The 14,814-nt window shown below is 50.4% G+C and overlaps 1 protein-coding gene and 1 pseudogene across 2 annotated transcripts in view; one reads left to right on the top strand and one right to left on the bottom strand.

Moving 5' to 3' along the window:
• COG7 (component of oligomeric golgi complex 7) overlaps nt 1–14,814 on the top strand; it is an 82,870-nt gene that overhangs the window by 54,680 nt on the left and 13,376 nt on the right. For both annotated transcript variants that reach the window (XM_013048893.2, XM_004778324.3), the window contains exons 11-14: nt 2,791–2,856; nt 7,268–7,454; nt 8,959–9,099; nt 13,896–13,979. In XM_013048893.2, the coding sequence (XP_012904347.1) occupies nt 2,791–2,856; nt 7,268–7,454; nt 8,959–9,099; nt 13,896–13,979 (478 nt within the window). The remainder of the gene's footprint in view (nt 1–2,790; nt 2,857–7,267; nt 7,455–8,958; nt 9,100–13,895; nt 13,980–14,814) is intronic.
• LOC106004274 lies at nt 207–2,123 on the bottom strand (annotated as a pseudogene).

Here is a 14,814-nt window from a genome sequence, read left to right as displayed (position 1 = left end):
GAGTCTTTAGGGTTCTCTATATTATATTATGTCATCTGCAAATAGTGAAAGCTTCACCTTGTCCTTACCAGTCTGGATGCCTTCTATTTCTATTTCTTGTCTGATTGCGGTGGCTAGGTCTTCCCAGTGCTATGTTGAATGAAAGTGGATAGAGTGGTCATCCTTGTCTTTTTTTTTTCTTTTTTTTTTTGCATTGCACTTTGTAATTGCACAGGTAGTTTTAAATAAATGGAGAAAGCACCTTCCAAAAATTACAGTAGCAGGGAAAGATTCCATCAAGCATTTACTCAGTAAATTTCCATAGTTTTACACAAGATTCTTGATCTTTACATGAACTGTACATGAGGGAAAGGAGCCCCCTCAGGTAGGTTCTCTGCTTGCAGAAGCAAACTAAAGGACTTAAAATTGGAGGCAAGCCTGGGATGCCAAGAGGAGTAAAAGAAATGTTAAAGGGCCACTCATAAATTTCATGTCTAAGATGCTTGTCTGATGACCCTTACGTAAGAATTTTAGGGCAGACTACTGCCCTTAAGGGTATGACCTCAAAAACTGTAATTCTGGATTGTAGTAATGTATCTGAGTATCTTGGACTGCTGGATGACAAAGACAATACTTGGGGTGACCTATACAGTTTAACAGACAAATACTTTAAGGGAATTCCCTAGCACTGTACACCCTCTACTTTGGCTTTTTTAAATGAAGCACAGGCTTCTTTGCTATCTGCCAGGCAGTATAATGGTCAAAAGAAAAGGGTAACAGCACTGGGTCATTCCTTAGACACTAATCAGCTGAGGAAAGAGTTCATTAGCAAAAGTGTCCTCCCAAGAATGGTCTACACCAAGCAGAGAGGACATGTCGCTCAAGGGAGAAGGGGAGCCCTCATAGCCACAGTCACTGTAAGCATCCAGTAGACAGGAAGATGACTTGAGGCAGTGGCTGGATGAAAGAAGATCTGAGGTGCCCAGCTCTGGAATGAAGTCATCTTCTACCAAGTTCTTCCTTCACTGAGACAGTGAATTCAGGGTGATCTTTCTCTGAGGGGCTGAAAGGTGCTTCCTCAATTTCCACTACCACATTAGCTTGGCTCTCTGTCTCAGAGGGTATCTCTAAGACTAGGGGCTTGGTGTATACTTAATCAAAACAAATCAGTTCATTAATGGCTTCCAGCTTGGCTGATGACGTCCCCAGTGACGGAGAAGGGGAGGCTGGTAAGGAACTGGGTCCTTCTGGATGGGCTTCTGGATGCTGCTCCAGGCTGGGAGACTCTGGGGAAGGACATCTGAAGAACATGACTGGATCCAAGTTGAACAGAATGCCCAACAGGATATCAGACTCTGAGTCTGAAGAGTCAACGCTGTCAGAATCCATGGGGAGATGTTCTGGAGGGGTGACAACTGGGCCTGCACCTGCTGCGGACTCAGCAGACCCGGCCACTGGCCTCGCTCCATTCCCCTTGGTCTGGGTCTCCACCTCCTCTTCAGTAACCAGGGCATCCATCCCCAAGCGCTGTCTTAACTCCTGGTTCTCAACTACAGGCCATGAGTTTTCTCTCGCAAAAGTTGATTTTCTAGCAAAAGTTTTTGGTTCCCTTCCTCCAAATCTGCCACTTGCTGTTCCAGCTCACTCATTCGAGCTTTCTTTCGGTCTCTGGCAGTCTGGGCTGCTACTCTGTTTTTCAGTTTCCTCCGCAGCGCCTTCTCCTCGGGGCTCAGGCGCGTGAGGCGCGTGCCTGGGGCGGACTCCCGCTTGCCGCCTCGGGGCTGGCCCCTCGCGGCTGGCCCCTCGCGGGCCCAGCACCATGAGTGGCAGAGCCCGGTCGGCCGGGGCTCAGGCGGCGGTGGTGGCGGCAGCGGCAGCAGCGGGCTTGCTGGACAGAAGCAGCACTTTGGGGGCCCTGGCGGCCGGGCTCTACGCGGGTGCCACCACCACCGTGGCCCAAGAGTGTCTACGCCAGTGTGCGCCGCCGCCGTCCGCCCTCCTTGTCTTGATCCATAGGGGAAAAGCTCTCAGTTTTGCCCCATTGAGGATGATATTAGCTGTGTGTTTTTCATTTTTTCATATATGGCCTTTATTATGTTGATGTATGTTCCCTTTAAACCGACTTTGTTGAGAGTTTTTGTCATGAATGGATGTTGTACTTTGTCGGATGCTTTTTCCGCATCTCTTGAGATGCTTGTATGATTTTTATGCTCTCTCTGGTGGATGTGATGTATCAGGTTGACTGATTCGCAAGTATAGAACCACTGTTGCATCCCTGGAATAATCCCACTTGATTGTGGTGAATGATTTTTTAAATGTATTGCTGATTTCTAAATTTTATTTTATTTTTTTTAAAGCTTTTAAATATAAGTAGTCTCTACACCCCAGGTGGGCTCGGACTCACTACCCCAAGATCGAGTCACATGCTCTTCTGAGACTGAGCCTGCCAGGTGCCCGTTTACAATTTTAGATATGAACTATTTCCAACCCATTTTATTAAGGACAAAGCCCCAAAGCACACCTCAGTATTTGGGAAATGTAAGATTATTTCAGACGTGTGGCACAGAACTCCCGATTCCCAGCAGAGAGGTCTCGAGGATGTTAGAACGAAGTCGAGTTTCCCTTCTCCACGAATTACTGATTAGGGAGACATGTCAGGTAGATTGTCCAATGGTTAACCACTTCTCCAGAACCCAGCACCCCCAAAAGGAGTGAATAGTTAGAATGTTTATGAATGAGACAGTATTTGTCCGGTAAATGTCAACATTCCAGATACTTGAACTTGAAGTGCTTTTGTTTTGTTTTGTTTAGGATAATAGCCACCTGTGGTGAGCTCTTGCGGCAATGTGGGGACTTCGAGCAGCAGCTAGCAAACAGGTAGGCCAGAGCTGTGGGCGATTCCCCGGGATCCTGGCTGGGGAAGAACCTGATACAGCACACAATGACGACATACGGTCAAATGTGAAAGTCACAGGCCCAAGGACTGTCTGTACCTAGATACAAAGTGTCATCATGTCATCATTAAACATTTACTGAGCACCTGAAAGGGATAAGGCTCTGAGCTCCTTGGCAGTGGTCACAAAGTTTTTGTTAGATATGGAAGTTGCAGCCCAAATGAGACCATACGCGTTGTCTCCAAATTATAAATGGGCTGCGTTCCCACTGCTTGTTGGTAAGTGAATTACTGGGACTCTTAAGTTTCTCCATAGAAGCAGCATTATAGGTAGTGGTGAAGGCCCTGGGGCAGCCCGCAGAATCGGGATTCACTCGCCAGCCTTCTGGGTTCTGCAGCGGAATTCTGTGCTGCCAAGGGCAGTCTGTGTCAAAGGAGGATTTCTGGGGTCAGCCCTAGGAAAAGTTTCTTCCCCTCCTTTCTCTGTTCTGATACCTGCCGGGGTTTCCCTTGCCCGGAGGTCATCCCGTTCAAACCGGTTTTCCCCTCAGAGGGCTCCAGCCTCCCAGGTTTCCCTCCTTCCTTTTTCCACCTAAATCTGTCAATTCCTTGGAGCCGGTGATTTCTGTGTTCTCCAGGAGTTGGGGGGAAGAAGTCCATTTTGTACGGTTGTCTGAGGGCCTAGCAGCAGCCCCGTCGCCTCTTTCTTGGGTACTTCCTTATTGTCCTAAAGTGATGTGGGGGGGAGGGAATTTCTGGCCCTGGTCCGCGTGGGGTGGGCTGTGCGCGGTGACACAGCCGCCTGGTGGAAGGTGGGGTGAGTGGCTGAGGAGTGCGGTCAGTGCTCCACGGCAGCGCTTCCTCCGTCCCGCCACATTCTGTCTTCTTTCATTTCGGAGCCCAGGGACTGTCTTCAGGTTCACCGTGTCCCACAGTGGTTCCCGTTCTGGGCAGTGTCTCGCTGCGGGGTAGAACGGGCAGCTGCTGCTGTCCGGAACTCCGGAGCCGGGCGGAGTAGAACCCAAGCAGCACAGGTGCGTAGTGGAGTGTGTGTAAATAATATAAACGCCGTGAACATAACCCCCTGCACACGCTCATGCCGACGTGCGAAAACGCACACGTGGTGAAGTGCGCCTGTAGTGGACGGCGAGTGGGCCCGAGTGTTCGAGGACTCCTGGGAAGAGCTGAAAGTGTAACATTTATGTTTAAAGGAAAGGCATACCACTTCTTACTTTCTCAAGTAAAGTAGTAATTCTAGCCTGGCCCTAGCCCATGGCAAAAATGAGAAAGTTCACGAGTGTATGAAATAAAAAGGGAAACCACTCACCCTCAATATTCTCTCTAGAAGAAACATTATTAACATCTGCCCCCACCTATAATATTTATTGAGCTCTGATATTAGGGACTTTCCAGGAATTAAATCTTTAATCCTCCCCGTGACCAAAGAGGTAGGTACTATCCGTCTGTAATTTTACAAATGAAGGAACATTGAGGCATCAAGTCTGGCACAGGTAGTAATTCAAGTGAAAGAAATGATCTGTGGAAATAGCTGCGTCTCAGGTCACAGGACCATGAGGCAGGGATTCGAACGTGGACGTGAGCTGAGGTCACGGGACCACGAGGCAGGGATTTGAACGTGGACGTGAGCTGAGCCGTCCAGAGTGTGTCAGCCCTGCACTGCCCACACCATCTTTCTCACAGATTAGTGTCCCACCCTGGACTTGGGTTCCTCTGCCTGTGTACGGCAGACACCTTTCCATGTCAGGACATACAGGCTTTCCTCAATCTTGTAGTGAAGGTGAATATTACATTCTTAGAGGAAGAGAGGGGTCTGGTTAGGAAGTTGACCCGGTAGTGGTAAAGGATGAGCCTCTCTGTCAGCATTTTGCAGCCCAGAGAAGCTGAAACTCTGACCCAAGCTTTGGCATGAGATGAGAACGGACGGGGCGTATCCAGGGGAGCTTCTTTAAGAGGTGACATCATTCTTGGAAGCACTGAGCCTGGAAAGGGAAAATGGCGACAGTCACCATCTGTGTTCCCATCGGGGAGGCACAGGTGTGGCAGCTGCCTATAAAGCTTATCTTATCTGCCTCTCAATCTCCCCTCAATCTCCCCTGCAGAACCCAGACTCCCTCGGCCCAAGGACCACGCCTCCCACCACCCCTCAAGGTGACAAAGGCAGTAGCTCAGAACACTCTAGATTACTTTGGCGACAAGAGTGGCATTGGCTTTGGGGCTCTTAAGATCACTTCCTTGCAGAAAAAGATCGTTTTGTGATGTATGGGCTGAGTGCCACTGGAGGACTTTCTGGTGCACTGGGCAAGTCGGGTGAGCTACAGAGAGATAGACATGACTCCTCTATACTTTCATTGCACAGTGATGGTTTCCCTGGGAAAAGGTCTTCATGGGACAGTTTAATGGGAAAATCAGGTTTGGGGGATCCAGTGTAAATTTACAAGTTTCCATGGCTTGTAAAGAAGTGGGTAACAACCTCCCGTGAAAGGAGATGAGTTGAAGTGGTTGTAAGTGTGACATTGGGTTCCCTCCTCTGTGTGTACTCACTGCTGTCTCCCCGAACACTCGTTAGCACATTAGTGCAGGTCGGATTCCCCCCTTAATCCGTGAGCTTCTTGAGGGTGAGGACTATTTACTTATCTGCTGTCTCCTGTTCCAGCAATGAGAGAACATTTCTTTGTGAGTGTAGAAATCAAGTGTTCATTTCAGTAAGGTTTAGCTCATAGTACTAGTGAACACACATCCTAGGAAATCTGAGTCTGATGATTAGTTCATCTAATGAACTAATTATAATTAGTTCATCTAAGAGGAGGCTAGGGAGGAAGAGATATGGTTCATTCCTTGGGAGTTGGAACCGATTCTGCCTTTTTTTTTTTTTTAATTTGGTTCTCACTTTATTTTTTTTTTAAGATTTGATAGAGAGATAGCAAGAGAGAGAGCACGAGCATGGGGGAGAGGGAAATGCTCGATCCCAGGACCCTGAGATCATGACGTGAGCCAGAGGCAAGACGCTTAACCGACGGAGCCATTCAGGTGCCCTGGTTCTTATTTTAGAGCACACTGTTCTAACATTTTAAACTGTAATCTTTAATATTTAAACCATTCCTGACATACCTATTTTCCTTCAGCGTGGATGGCATACTGGGTCCAGTCTCCTCCTAGATGACCCAGGGGAGGCACAACAGGGGAGCTGATTTCCCAGAGGCAGCTCTCAGCTTCTTGCTCACTAAACCCAGGGTCAGCCCCCGTGGGCCAGGCCCTGTGCTCCGTGCTTGGAATTTAGACGGGAAGAACACCCTGTTTGGTCCTCACAGATCGTGAAGGCTTGGAAGAAAGGGTGATGGCAGGAACAGGCCGCGGTTTGGCAGAGAAGAGACCCAGCTGAAGCGACCTGGAGGCTTAAGCATCAGGGAAAACCATAGCTTAGTGGCAGAGACAGGCGGCCGCTTGTGTCGGCTGTGGCTCCCCAGGAAGGTGCTATAAACGCGTTCGTTTGTCTGTAGGTAAACGTGTGCCTTGACAGGCTTCACTGGACTTGTTTTTTTAAAAAGTGAGTTCAGCCAGAAAGCTGCCAGGGCGATCCTTTTTCATAACATGTTATGGTCAAGGAGGGGTCGGGGAGTCAGCCACACGTGGGATGGTCCTGCGTATGTTCACCTGGTTCTGGGCGGTCCCCCTGTGCTCAGGGAGGACAGCAGAGGCTTTGCAGCATCTGTCAGGGAAGGCTGTCCTTGGCCTTGGTGGAAAGAGAAGATAGAGGTGCAAGCCCTAGAGGTTGGTCGTCACCTAGAACGTTCTCCAGGCGTTTTTTCTTCCTGAGAAATGGGACAGTGCTGGCTTCTCACAGTAGAGCTCTCTGTGGCACCTAAACCACAAAAGTAAACTATACAGGGCAGGTGAACACGAACCCCACACCGGCCCAGTCGTGTGACGGTGAGTCATGTGGCTAGCAGCGTGCTTCGAGCTGCTGTCCCCACTCTCCCACGACCGGCTCCCCCGCTGCCGGTGGCTCCCCATGGCTTCATTCCAAATGGTGATGCCCGCGGAGCCAGAAAGTGCTGCACAGAAAATGCACAGTGTCCCAGATCGTAATAAACTGACGACGGCCCCTATGTAGGCTGTCTGTCACGTTAGGAAGGTGGCAGGTGCTGGCGGACTGAGTGTTAAATAGGAACTAAAAGCACCTGGGGTCTCTTTTGCACCCGAGGTCCAGCTTGTTCCTCAGCGGTGTGGGATGTCTTCCTTTTATTAGCAAATGGACCCAAAATCAGTCTCCCTCATCAGGATATCCTGGGATTTAGGAAGGAGCAAACTGAATGCTCCCAGAGGAAGGTTCCATACAAATAGCTCAGGGCATAATGGTCATCACTTTCATTTCAGGATTTTGTCTACAGCTGGCAAGTATCTCTCTGACTCCTACAGCCCTCGGAGCCTGGCCGGGTTTCAGGATAGCATCTTGACAGACAAGAAGAGCTCTGCCAAGAACCCATGGCAAGAATATAATTACCTCCAGAAGGATAACCCTGCTGAATATGCCAGTTTAATGGAAATACTATATACCCTCAAGGTATGAGACCAGACTGATGGCATTCTTGTCACCCGTTCCCTGATCCAGGCTTTTTGGCTCTGCATGTGGACCGCAGTCTGCCGTGTGCCCTACTGCCTCCTCTCGGTCTCGTTTCTGTTGCGTTTTAAGGAGCTAAAAAACTAAACTGGGTGGGAACGAATGGACGTATAGGTGTGGGAGTTGGAGAAGTGGAGCTTTATTACTGACGGAAGGCGGTAGAGCCCTCACGGACAGCATGACTTCAGGTGTGTGGTGATGGGCTTGCCGTGCTGCCCTCTAGAGTCAGATTTGCCAGGAGGATGGCTGGGTAGCCCCTGACTCCAGGGCAGGGACAGGCCCCTGTTACTGAACGGCAGAGAGGGGATTACAATGTGGACTGCCCGCTAGTGAGGAGAACCCACAAAGGAGGCCCCCAACCCTGCCAGGAGGGAAATCGATCCTCCTCGTGGCAGTAGGAGGACCTGAGGATAAGTGTTCCCTTCTGGCCATCCCTTTAGCTTAAGCTCTTGGTATGCCTATCACAGTGCTGCTCTTTGAACTCTGGGCCCCTTGGGGCTCCAGGGATGGAAGAACCTCCCAACATGTGGAGTGAACCACACAACAACCTATGAATGGCCCCAAGATCCTAAGTGGACTGTAGCATCCTTTCCAGAACCATCCCCCCACCTGTCTTGGTGATAGGCAGAGGAGACATTGCTGTTCCCTTGAAACCAAATACAATCTCATCGTGTCCTGGTGGGCCTTGAGCTCTGGGGGTGACGGCCCAGTGAGCCTTTGGACGTATCTGAGCCTTCATCTGCCCTCACACGGTCTCCCCATCGCCATGCACTTTGGCCCGCCAGTTGGCTGCACTAGAGCTTGACAAACACTTAAAACAGTTGTGCAGATTCATTCATCCGTGTTTCCGTGATTAGGTTAAAGCAACTCTGTTTATCTTTATTGCTGATCTGGTTTAGTTTGTTGTAATCGGCTCATTTATAATAGCAAAACTAAGGTTACATTTTCCACCTCTGTATTTTCTCAGGCTGTTTGGAATTCCTTGGAACTCATGTAGATTGTGCGTAGTCTGCCGTACGACCGAGTGTGACTGAGCTGACCTCGCTGGGAGGTCAGGCTCCTGTCCCTCAGTCTTGTTTATACCTGACACTTCTGATCATTTTCTCCCTCTGCCTCTATCCCTGAGGGACACTCACCAGTTAATTTTTTCCTAAACTGCCAGTCCCTGAGCTTGTGTTAGCAGATGCATCAGAATTACATGAAAAAGTGAGCTAAAATGCTCCCTGCACCCCAGAACCTTGCTGGGCTCTGATTCAGTAGCTCTGAGTGCATCTATAATCCCGCATCTTCCACAGGGGGTGCTGGGGCATAGTCGGACTTGGGAACCACTGCTGTACTGAACCACCACCTCAGTTTTTTCCTTTCAGGGGCTTTTCAAAATGTTGAACGAGCTGATCGCCTTGGTTAGAGCCAGGCCCTAATATTTTTTTGCATTATCTCGTCTTAGGAAAAAGGGTCCAGTAACCACAACCTGCTGTCTGCGTCTCGCACGGCCCTGACTCGCCTTAACCAGCAGGCCCACCAGCTGGCTTTCGATTCCGTGTTCCTGCGCATCAAACAGCAGCTGCTACTCGTTTCCAAGATGGACGTGAGTTTCCCACGGACCGCAGACATCCCCCTGTTGGGCCCCGGCTCCTCCCGCCACACCCCCCCACCCCCGCCCGGCCCCCAGGAGCTTTAGGAGGAAGCTCTCTAACTCTCCTGACTTGGAAGTCCCACAGTGCAGACTCACTGTTCCCTTGCAACTCACTGCTTAGCAAGAATGTCTTATCTTAATTGGAGTCACTGTGATGCCTTATTTTCATCCTGCTTCCTGGGATGATTATTATTGCTTGATTAACTTTCACCTTTCGGAGCAGCGTAGCTGTGCCCTCTGCGGGAGAAGTGAGGCAGATTATGTGCCACTGGATAGGTTGGGGCAGGTCAGAGGAGCTAATTGTGCCGTGAGATTGCATTCTTTTCATGAGCATTAGTTCTGGAACTTTGCCCAGGAGAGTGTCTTACCAGATCTGATCTGGTGATTTTGATGGGGTTTGAGGGGGCTGCTGTTTTCTGTCCTTGATGGCTTTGCTCTCTGGCTGTTCCCGGGGCGCCTCCCTTCCCTCACCTGATACCCTTTTCTGCTTGTCCTGACTCCTTTAAGGGACTACCCATCAGTCAGATCTCTACCTGCTCTAACTCCTGTGGCTCTGGTCTCTTCACTGATGTTTGGATTTCTGGGCTGGGATTGTGAGAAGGATCCAGTTGTGGGCCTTTAATAACTGGGAGATTCTTTTTAGAAGGCAGCAAGAAGCCATAAGGCATCATTACAAGTTCTTTGCTTCTTGCTGCCTTCTGGAAAGCATATAAGACCAGGGCTCAAGGGGCACTCGTTTCTTCACTGTATGACCTGGGTCCAGTCTGTGGATCTCTCTGGATCTCAGAAACCCCATCTGTGAAACAGTGGGGTTGGACAGTGGATTTTCCCACAGAATGCCATGCGATCTGCTGCAGTCAGATCTGTGTTTCTGGCGGGGGGGCGGACAGTGGCGGGGGTGGGCGAAACTGGAGAAATGATGTCCCTGACACGGTCCCATGGGCCTGGCTTCCTGTGTCAGCCTCATGAGATGGGGACACACTGATTCTGACCATGCAGATGTGTGAGGATCACATGACATTTCATAGACGATGGGACTTAGCCCTACAGCTGCCGCAGTGTACATGCTTAATGATTGCTGGTTTTCTTTTTCTCTGTGATTCTCATTTTTTAAGAGGAATGACAGTTTTTTAAAGTAAAAATTGCACACACTCCTTTTCAGAAATTCAGGCAATACAGGATAGTACAATGAAAAAAGCAGTAAATCCCTTCAGAATCCCACAACGTAGAAATGCCACGAACGTGTGGTACTTATCCCCTAGACGCCTCTTCTGGACGGCCGGATGGGCACCACTGGGCAGGTAGATCTGTAGAAGAAATGGAACTGGACTACATGTGCTGTTTTTTAAAAAACCAAAATATATACAATATAACAGTTATTTGAACTTGACTAGAAAAGGGAGACAGGAAGTGAAAGGAGTGGTGGAGCCTGAGATAACGGGCTCCTCCCGACAAAGGTATCAGCACCCAGAAGTTCTCTCCAAAGTTGCACGAAAAGGATTATGAAAACTGTTAAAAGGCCAGGGTCCTTGTTTTGGGTTAGTCACCCTTCCATGTTGCGGAGCTGCTGGTGCTCGTGGAGCTGCTGGGAAAGTTGCGGCCCTTCGCATTCTTCATACTTCCCATCCCCCGCCCCCAGAGCTGGCTGCTTTATTATTTTTCTTAGAGCTTAAAAAGGAATTTTTAACTTTGTCCAGTCATTTTATTGCTAGTAGTAATGCCATTGTAGTTTTGAAACGATTTCATGTGGATTGTAGGATAAAACAAGTGATTCATGGGAATGTTAAGAACCAGGATATTTTTTTTAACCTCTTTTTTACTGCAGTGTAATTAAGATACAGTGTTACGTGAGTGTCAGGCGTACAGTGCAGTGATCAGTGTCCCCGGCTCAGTGCTCCTCGCGAAAAGTATGCTCTTGGTTCCCTTCACCTGTGTCACCCATTCCCCCACCCCAGATCCTAATGTCGTGACCTTCTGTACTGGAAGGTCGTTTCTTTCTTTCTTTCTTTCTTTTAAGATTTTATTTATTTACTTAACAGAGAGAGAGAGAGATCACAAGTAGGCAGAGAGAAAGGGGGAAGCAGGCTCCCCGCCGAGCGGAGAGCCCGATGGTGGGCTCGATCCCGGGACCTTGAGGTCATGACCTGAGCTGAAGGCAGAGGCTGAATCCCCTGCGCCACGCGGGCGCCCCGGAAGGTCCGCTCTTCCCGCTGCTCTTCCACCGCCTCGCTGTGCTCGGGCTCTGGGTCGCTTGAATCTGACCTTACTCCGGCCGCGCTGTGACACCGCGGGACCCTGGGAACGGAGACAGGCAGCTCAGAGATTAGGAGGAGCTCTCCCAGAGTCGCCAGGGGGAAAGCACACAGCACAAACGCAAACACTTCGGCCGTAAGGATTTGAAAATTAAACCCTGGTCATTCAGTGTTTGCTTTTAATGTTTGCCGGTGAATTGTATTCCCCTTTCACAGCTGAAGAATATAAACCAACACTGCAGTCCATTTCAGAATCGACTGTTGACGTTTGCTCACATCACCTGGTGACAGATGAGACGGAAAAGCCCCTATGAAGGAACTTTTCAATTAGATTTTGAACAATTGAAAAATACCCTGCAGCATTTCCCGGTCGCCCTACTTGCTCAGCGCCTCCTGGTTTGTCCACTGTCCACCTGCCCTTCTTGCAAAACCCCCTTTGATTGTGGCCGCCCCCCCGCCGCCCCCGCCGCCCTCTGCCTGGCCACTCTCCTCCTGCCTCCCCATGGAGCCTTCCCAGGGCCTCCTGCCCGCTGTGCTCGTCCCCTGCAAGTTCCTGGGGGACACCGCTCCTTCCCTGCAGCCCAGCCCCGAGGTGCGGCTCCCGTTCTCACGGGCAGCGCCCCCCTCCCGCACGTCTGCCCCATCCCTACAGCTCCCCAGGCCCAGCAGAGCGGTCTGTCAGAAGTTTATTAGGGAAGTTTTCACACAAACGTACAGTGGAGAGAAGAGTCTAACGAACCCTACGTCGTCATCACGCCCCTTCGACATGGTCAGTGGGTCGTCCGTCTTGTACATATATCCTTTCTCTAAAGCATAACAACGCTAAAAATAATCACAGGACCCAAATCACCCCTAAGTTAGAAATGATTTCTTAATACCATTAATCAGTGTTCAAATTTCCAGTTGTCATAAAAGTCATAATTTCACTGTTTGAGGCAGGATCCAGGTTTGTTCTGCACGTTGGGGTTGGTCCATGTGTGTTCTGTGAAGTGCAGGCTACCTCCTCATGCCTCCTCATGCCGCCTCCCCTCCCCTTCTCTCTGCAGTGGATCTGTTAAAAATCAAGCCCTCTCTTAGCCCATTCGGAGCTGTGCCGCGTCCTTCCGGTCTTCCCTCTCCGCCCCTCAGGCACCCTGCAGCCCACTCCTCCTGTACTCACCGGTGCTCACGGCACCACACCTCGCCTCTGCCTCAGAGAACTCCCAAGTGGACACCTGTGCACGTGCACGTGGGGGAACGCATGGGGGTGCACAGCGCGGGAGCGTGTCACCGGCTCTTGGTTTCCCAAGGAGCGCAGGCACCAAGTCTTACCTCTTTTGGTCTCCTCTCCCCCACGGGGGGCCCAGGGCTGTGCGCGTCCTGGGCACGCAGTGTGTGGGGGTGATCACAGTGCTTCCTCTCCGTGGGTGGGAGTTAACTGATGAAAAGTAGGCTATTTTGAAACAGAGGAGGATTCTCGAACAAGAACGAGGAGTTTAGAAAACCAGGGCCGGAGGTGGGGAAGGAAAGAACTTGTCTCAAGCAAAGAAAATAAGAATTGAGCTGCTGCTGGGGAACACGGGGAGGGAAGCTGAGGCTTAGGCTGGGCTGGGAGCCCAGGGGTGGACGTGACCATGACATTCCCGGAACGTTGCTTAAAGGATCAGGCAGCTGGATGGCATCAGGTGGCTGCGGAGGGCAGCTACAGGGTGACCTGGGAGTTACTCCCGGTAACAAGGGCCTTGTTTTCCAGGCTGGCTTTAGGGTGACTCAGATTGGAATTAAGAAACTAGATTTCTGTGAGGTGTGCCAGGCTGAACTCTGGAACCACGTACATGCTGGTAATTTGCCTGGCTCTAGAGAGCCCGTTGGGAGGGCTCACAGCACGATACCGTAGACAGTCTGTATTTGAAATGTCGAAAGGAAGAGCATCTCCCCAGACAGAGGGGTCACAGAGAGGACAGGGGGCAGCTGGTGGGGTTTGGAGGTTCCCCCCCATCCCTTTCCCTCTGAGCTCTGAATCCATTTAGAAATAGATCTGGAAGGCAAGTAGAAATAAAAGCAGTAAAACAGTGTGGGGGAATGTGGGATTTATGTGGGGTCTCTGTGGAGGATTTGGGGGCACTCCTAGTCTCATTAGAGTGCTGAGGACCCAGGCAGCTCTTAACCTGGTGTGCCCACCCAAGTAGAGAAACTCAAACCACAGGGTAACTGGCTCTTCGCTTCACGGTCTGAGTGGGAGCACCAGACGGGATCTGTTCTCATCAGGTAGTTCTGCTGAGAAGGCAGCAGCTCCCGTTGGAGGGGTCTGCAGGAACTCGGAGAGAGAGGCGGGCTTCAGGCTGATGACTTGAAGAGAAGTCCCTGGTCTCTCGAATAGTGACGATTCCCAAGACTGTCACTGAGCAAAGGCACCTCTAGGAAGGCTGCATTCTTCGAGAATTTTCCGGCATGGGGTGCTTTCCCGGGCCTCCTGGTTTCAGTGACCTTGATCGCTTTCTCTCCTTCCCGCCCTAGAGCTGGAACACAGCAGGCATTGGCGAGACCCTGACCGACGACCTGCCCACCTTCAGTCTCACGCCTCTGGAGTACATCAGCAACGTAAGAGCTGTAGGGCGCTTTCCTCCGGGGCAGTTGTAACCTTGCAGACCTTGCCTTGTCTTTGGATTCTGGGCCTTTGGGGAAAGCAGTCATTACCACATTGGTGCTTGTGTGAACCTTCACTTTTGGGTTGTTTCCTTCCATATCCAGGACTTTAAGGACAGGCTTATTCAATCAGTGGACGAAACACAGGCTGATTTCAAAACCTAACACGTACCCCTCCTCCCCCTCCCCCGATGGGCGATGTGGCTGGCACCTAAGGGCATCCCAGTGTGAGTGCACAGAGGAGATTCTTGGGAGGACAGGAAGCAGGTGGCCACATTCTTCTCCGCGACTTTTCAGAGGAACAATGTGTGTGTGGTTCTGAATTCAAATTCAGCCAATGTGTAGTGACAGCCACTGTGCACCAGGCATGGTGTGGAGTGTTCTCCTGAGTAATTTCACAACAGGAAAGATATCTCTTAAGAATTGTAGTTCTGGAGACTCCATATTAACAAAGTACAGAATAAACCCTACAGGGGAGCCGGGCACTTGGAGTCCTTTTCCTCCTCCTCCGTTCACCCCTGGGAGGCAACGGTCCCCCTGCACGTGGCCTTTCTGGTTGCAACTTCCCGCATCCACCTCGGCTGCTCTTAAATACCAGGTAGGAGTAGAAGACTCCAGCCACGGGCACCTCACGCTGTGGGAGACTTCTGGACTTCTCCAGGGCCATTCTGAGATAAGCAATTTCTTCTGCCTAAGGCTGTCACTTAGAACCCACTGCTTTCTAAGTTATGGTTCTATTGTAAGAGGTACAAAGGAATTTTAGATTTTGAAAATAGCTGTGGTACAGTTG

This window comes from Mustela putorius, unplaced genomic scaffold (assembly GCF_011764305.1).
Source record: "Mustela putorius furo isolate JIRA1106 unplaced genomic scaffold, ASM1176430v1.1 tig00004041_pilon_pilon_pilon, whole genome shotgun sequence".
In the NCBI taxonomy this organism is placed as follows: domain Eukaryota; kingdom Metazoa; phylum Chordata; class Mammalia; order Carnivora; family Mustelidae; genus Mustela; species Mustela putorius.
This window is presented reverse-complemented; position numbering and strand designations above follow the sequence as displayed.